General features: G+C 35.6%; 1 protein-coding gene across 1 annotated transcript; it reads right to left on the bottom strand.

Moving 5' to 3' along the window:
- Window positions 1-4,407: 4,407 nt before the first annotated feature.
- LOC149231258 (transcription factor bHLH148-like) lies at window positions 4,408-5,387 on the bottom strand. Its single transcript, XM_089376250.1, has one exon. The coding sequence runs from the start codon at window positions 5,179-5,181 to the stop codon at window positions 4,621-4,623; it is 561 nt and encodes a 186-aa protein (XP_089232376.1). The 5' UTR covers window positions 5,182-5,387; the 3' UTR covers window positions 4,408-4,620.
- Between the last annotated feature and the right edge of the window lie 388 nt (window positions 5,388-5,775).

The following is a 5,775-nucleotide window of genomic DNA, read 5'->3' as shown; positions in this document are numbered from 1 at the left end:
TGAGGAAGTAATGATTAGATTTGGAAAGGTTGAGGACAATGAACCACTATGACTATTCAATCTTTGAACAATGCTTTAAGGGAAATGAATGGAAAAAGGATGGCCAAATGGGGGAAAGGTGGAAGAGAATGGTAGAATGAATCATGAAGGTAGAAAGAAATGGGGAGAGAGAGGAAAGGAAAACAACTAGATGTATTTGCGATGAAACAAACAACCTGTATGTAGAGTCATAGCATAGAGTAAGAATGTACATATAATATTGAATATATTGATGCATATGTATATGATAAGTTAAAAGAATGACGTTGTTGTTTCTATTCTTGTTTCTTGTAATTTCTTAGTTCCTCACTATGTTTGTTAGTCTTTAAATTCTGTTGATCCTACAATACAAACACTATTATGATTTGTAGATAGAGATAGGTTTATTGTAGTGGTTTTATATTGGTTTTATGGTCATTTGTGTTAGGTGGTACTAGATCTTGTTTAAGATCTTGAGATGGGTTTCCTGTTAGTTCTTTTGTATTGGGTGGATGTGGAATTGATAGGGGTTGTTTGACACAATTGTTGAAAGGGAAGTTATGAAAATCCAAGCCTTGACCAAGCCTATGTATGTTTTTCATGTTGTAGGTCAGTAGAGAATTAGTAGGAATAAATGATTTTGAAAATAAAACACTTGGAGATGCTAAGGCAAAATTAGTGTAAAAAAATGAGATTGAAAAAGAGATAAATGCTAAGGAAATCAACCCGAATATATATTTGATATCTTTTCTTAAGAGTAGAAGTAGTGCGAATGTGTCAGTTTGATAATATTGAAACTCCAATTGATTGGATAAGGGAGATCAAAAGATACTTTAAATAAGAGGATGTTATGGACTCCAATGGAATTTGATTTTTTATGACAAAGTTAAACAAACATGTTACACTTTAGTGGAATATGCTAATGAAGAACAAGGTAGATAATCAATATGCAAAAATTAAAACTTGTAGGAAGATAACGATCAAAATAAAGGAGAAGTTGCTACGTATTGATCACCATTATAATTTACGTAGGAAAATATATAACTTAAGGAAATAGTGTGGAAATACAGAGGAAATTTTTAAACTATCACTTAGATTAAAGAACCATGATATATAAATGTGATAAATACGTTAATGTTTTTTAATTATTAGATGAGTGCGTTAAAATATAAAATTAAGATGAGATGAACACACACATAGATGAATCTTATCAAATTTTGTTGAAGATATGGAAAAACTAAAAATACTTGTATATAGATGCATTAGCAATTATTGTTTTTATATATTTTAATTTTAAAACATCTTATTAACTTTCTCAATGGCTTATAAAATTAAATTAAGAAAATCTAAATTTATCATTAGTTTAATATTTATGATATATCTATTGACAAAAATTGAATAGAACAAAATGATGGAGTAGGGGATTTCTCTTCTCAGTAGTATGAATCTGTTAGATAATAATACATTGGAAACAATAGTAATAAATGAATCAAGTGAAACTACATTTATTTTTCTCCTTCTCTTCTTCCAAATCCTGTAACCTCTAATTTTTTTCAGCATTTTCTTCTTCTTGTATCATTCAAACCTTAGTTTCTTCATTTGTTAGTGCATGGCTTCCATTTTTCCAGCTTGTTTAAGCATGTCATTGACTTCTTCCAAATTCAGCTTTTATGTGGACTGCTACCACATGGCATCTTTTGTTGTGTTCTTCCAATCATCAATTACCTGCAACATAAGACCATAATACAATTTCATCTCTTCAAGACACTAATTTGCTGCAACATAAGACCATTAATTTGTTCATCATCCAAGCTTTCTTCAGGGATCATTTCTCCAGCTTCTATGCATACTTTATTAAGGCATGGCGTTGCAATCCATGCTTAAGGAAATTTAACTCCTCTTGATAATCATTTTGTGTACCTACACAATGGAAATCAATGTTAGAATTAAAAATATTTGCAGAATCACATTGGTTTAGAACCTACTTCTCTACGATGAGAGCTTTCTCCTGTTGCACTTACAACTCTCCTTCTACCTCTGTTTGCGTTTTCTGTTTGTGGGCATCCTTCTTTTCCTTTCCCCCTACCTTTGTCTCTGCCTATGTCTCTTCCACTTATTTACTAACATGTGTTGTTGCAAACAAGTTGTCTTCCATTTGGTTTTGAGACTCGTGGGATTTTCTCACCGAATAGCATCATGTCAATATGATGTTTCTGATGCATCATCTTCAACCATTTCTCTTTAGCCAATAATTCTTTGTCAAAATTTACATAAACAGTATTAATTACTAGATTTACCATAACATTGACAACTCCAATGGTAGTTTCATTTTCATCAGCAAGCTCTATTGTTGGTTTCCTCAAATTTTCATTATCAACAAACTATGTTGTTGGAATCACCAAATTTTCGTCATGAGAAAACTTTGTTGCTGGAATCACCAAATTGTCATCAACAAGCTCTGTTGTTGGATTCAACAAATTTTCGTCCACTTATGGTTGTGGACAATGGGGTTCATGAGCATCTATGTGCTCCTTCTTTGCTTCTTTTGCAAATTTTTCAATCATCATCCACTTGTGGATGAGCATAATGGGATTCACCAATTTTTCATCTTCCACTCAATTCTTCCCCCTTACACGAAAACTCCTCTTAAGGGTATGTGAGGCTTCCTTGGTTGTCTTTACTTCATACATTCTACTTTTTCCTTCAACTTTCTTAGCCTCTTGGCTTTTCCCATTTGTTGAGTGTTGGCTCACTACAACTTAACAAACAAAACAGAGTGTAGACATCGCAACGAACTGCAATAAGAATGTCGCTCTTACTTGGCTTTCACAAAAAATAACATAATGCCCTAAAAGTGATCGAAACAATGGAATGTCTTTTTTTTTAAAAATAAGATTAATAAAACATTTGTTTCCATAGAAAACTCCTCCTCTTCCTATAATACAAAAACGAGAAGTAATTTGAGCAACCTCACTTTGTATTATTTTTAAAAACAAATCCTTCTATACCTTTGTTTACTTGAAAACATCTTAAACACAGACTCGTTTTTTTAAACAATTATGATGCTCTTTTAAATAATTACATCCACCTCCTTTATGTATAAAAATAAGCCTTTTCACAATTACATATCTGTTATGCACATCAACGAAACTATTAAAGGCATTTGCACTCTTTAAAATGTCTCATTATGAAACGTACAAGCCCCTTCAACGAAACTTTTAAAAGCATTTGCTCTTTAAATGTGTCATTATGAAACGTACAAACGCCAAGTAGTTTAAGCCTTTTAAAGAAGACCCTCCTTTTTTTTCAAAAAATCAAATGAACTCTATTAAAAAAAAAAAAAAAATACGATAACTTTCGTTTATTTGACCGAATGCTCGTTGTTTACCGAACTCTTTTGCGCAGTCCCAAAAAGTTTTTATGTGCAAGTTTACCGTTTCTTGCGCAGTTTTATCTTTTAGTTGAATTGGCTGAGCTCCATGTACTAGCTTTTTTTAGTTACACGTTCCTCATCTTTAAAGGTGTGGCATTGGCACTTTTCTCTTTGCCTCTCCTGACCTTTGTTTTTTTGTCCGAGCCCAAAACAATTTGAAGGGCGGTTCTTTCTGAAGTATTATGCAACCTGCTTTTTTTTTTTCTCAGGTGCTCTTAAAGAGTCTTGTTCTCTAAGCTCTGATACTATGAAAATAATGGAAAAGAATAAAATAATGGAGAAGATGAAAATAATGGAAGAGAATAAAATAATGGAGAAGAGGATTTCTACATTGGAGAAGTCAGTGATAAAAAATAAAATTACATTGAAAATATCCCTGATAAATAATTGAAGTGAAATTAAGTTATATTAAATTAACTGAAACTGAACTAGGACATAGGATAAATAATAACTGAAACTTAATTAAAATATATGATAAATAATTTTTACGCTTACCAAGTGATTGGAATTAGATTCCCTAAACCTTTTGTTGTGTTTTAGCCTTCTCCTGGCCATTTGTTCGGACGTGTGAAATTATTAACTTAGAAAAACGTGAGATAATAGTGGGTGAATGCGAGGTCCGCGAGTGCTAAAAGTACCTCTGTATTCTGTAATTCCAGGTCAAGAAAATAATAATGGCAAAATTTCCAAACAGAAGCCCAAAAGTATAACTTCATATTCTATCAGACATGCCTGTATACAGAATCCCAAATATCATATTCTATCAAACACGCCTGTATACACAATCCCAAAGAAAAATGCCAAATTATATTGACAGTTTCTCTGCTAGATGGAATGCAAAATTACAACGACAATTTCTCTGTCAAATGGAAGACTGAAACTACATAAACTTCTAATGCAATTAATATTGGAAGAAAACGATCAAAGACATACATGAGATAAAGAGGGCTGCTCGCTTTGCGAACGAAAGAAAACCTAATTTCTTCATCCGAATTCCCTGCTCTGCGTATTCATGATCATTTACGATCTCTCTTTAGATGCGCTCCACCCTCCACACAGTGTGATATTTTCTGTTGTTTCTGCAACACATACCCATTATAGCATATACTACCAGGTTCTCCGTGGAAACTATTTTTCATCCTTTCTTGTCCGGCCCAGCATTCGACCAGCTAATTTGTGTAACAGCCTGTGAGCGCCTGCATGCCCTGCACCTGCATCATGAGCGCCACGATGTAGTCCGCGGCCTCTTCCAAGAAAACGAGCGTGTTCAGCCGGCGGCTTCCTGGAATGAGGTCCCTCAGTGTCTGCATACGAGAAGCCAGAGTGCCCTTTTCTGAGCGGATGCTACTGCCCGACTTGGACGCCACTCGGAACAACTGCTTGACGGACTTCTTGCCCGGAAAGGTCGTTTTGCCGGGCCTGCTTTTCTTGGCAGACACCGAGCTGGGGAAGTTCACTCTAGATTTAACTACTGATCTCCTTTGGCAGCCGGATTTGTTGACCCTGGAAAGGTATTTTCGGAGGATGGCCCTACTCCACGCGGTTCGGCCTCTCGCGGTCATGGCCAGTGACAGATCCGCAGCCTGTTTTACGGCTCGGCTCCGAATTAAGGCGCTGGCAGCGCGTTCGATTTTCCCATGGCGCAGCACGGCAGCAAACTGCCTTATGTATTTCCGTTGAAAACCAGCCCTCCATGCAGCTTTCTGTTCACCTCCGGAAGGACGTTCCATAGAAGTGCAGCAAAATATACACAAAAAAGGAGCTTCCGCCAATTCTGTCGTCCCTGCGGCATGCGAGGGAGGTAGCGAGATATGCAAAAATGTGCTCGGCTTTGCCTAGGCTCTAACGGCGGAGAGGGCGGAGAGGAGATTTGTGGGTTCATAGACCTACTCAGGCATGATCCTATCAAGCATGTTCCACGAATCTCAATGGCTGATGAATTGTCCATTCGAATTCGATATCACATTAAATCGTTTATATAAATTGTTACCTTATCCTTCACGTTAGAGATCGGATAGAGATGATGGCGTTCAATAAGTGATTGAGTGAACATATGACTCTTTATGCCCACATGATATTCCAACAATGACTAAAGTGAATATATTTATTTTTAATTGTAAGAGGAAAATGCACGCCAGCAGGTTCAAGGTTGCATTGCATAAACAGATTAAGGGCACGCTGTTCACCACACTCAGAGGTTAGTTTAGCTAACTCTTTTAATACGTATTTATTTAATAAACCTAAGTTTGTTAGGTATATTATAGAAACGTGTATATTCTAGAAGGGTGGGTTGTTTTGTTGATATTTATGAATTCTAAAATGTG

This window comes from Pinus tabuliformis, chromosome J (genome assembly GCF_031772625.1).
Source record: "Pinus tabuliformis cultivar Carrire ecotype Pingquan chromosome J, CPIR1, whole genome shotgun sequence".
Classification (NCBI taxonomy): Eukaryota; Viridiplantae; Streptophyta; class Pinopsida; order Pinales; family Pinaceae; genus Pinus; species Pinus tabuliformis.
The sequence above is the reverse complement of the archived record's forward strand: the minus strand, read 5'-3'. Positions and strand labels throughout refer to the sequence as shown.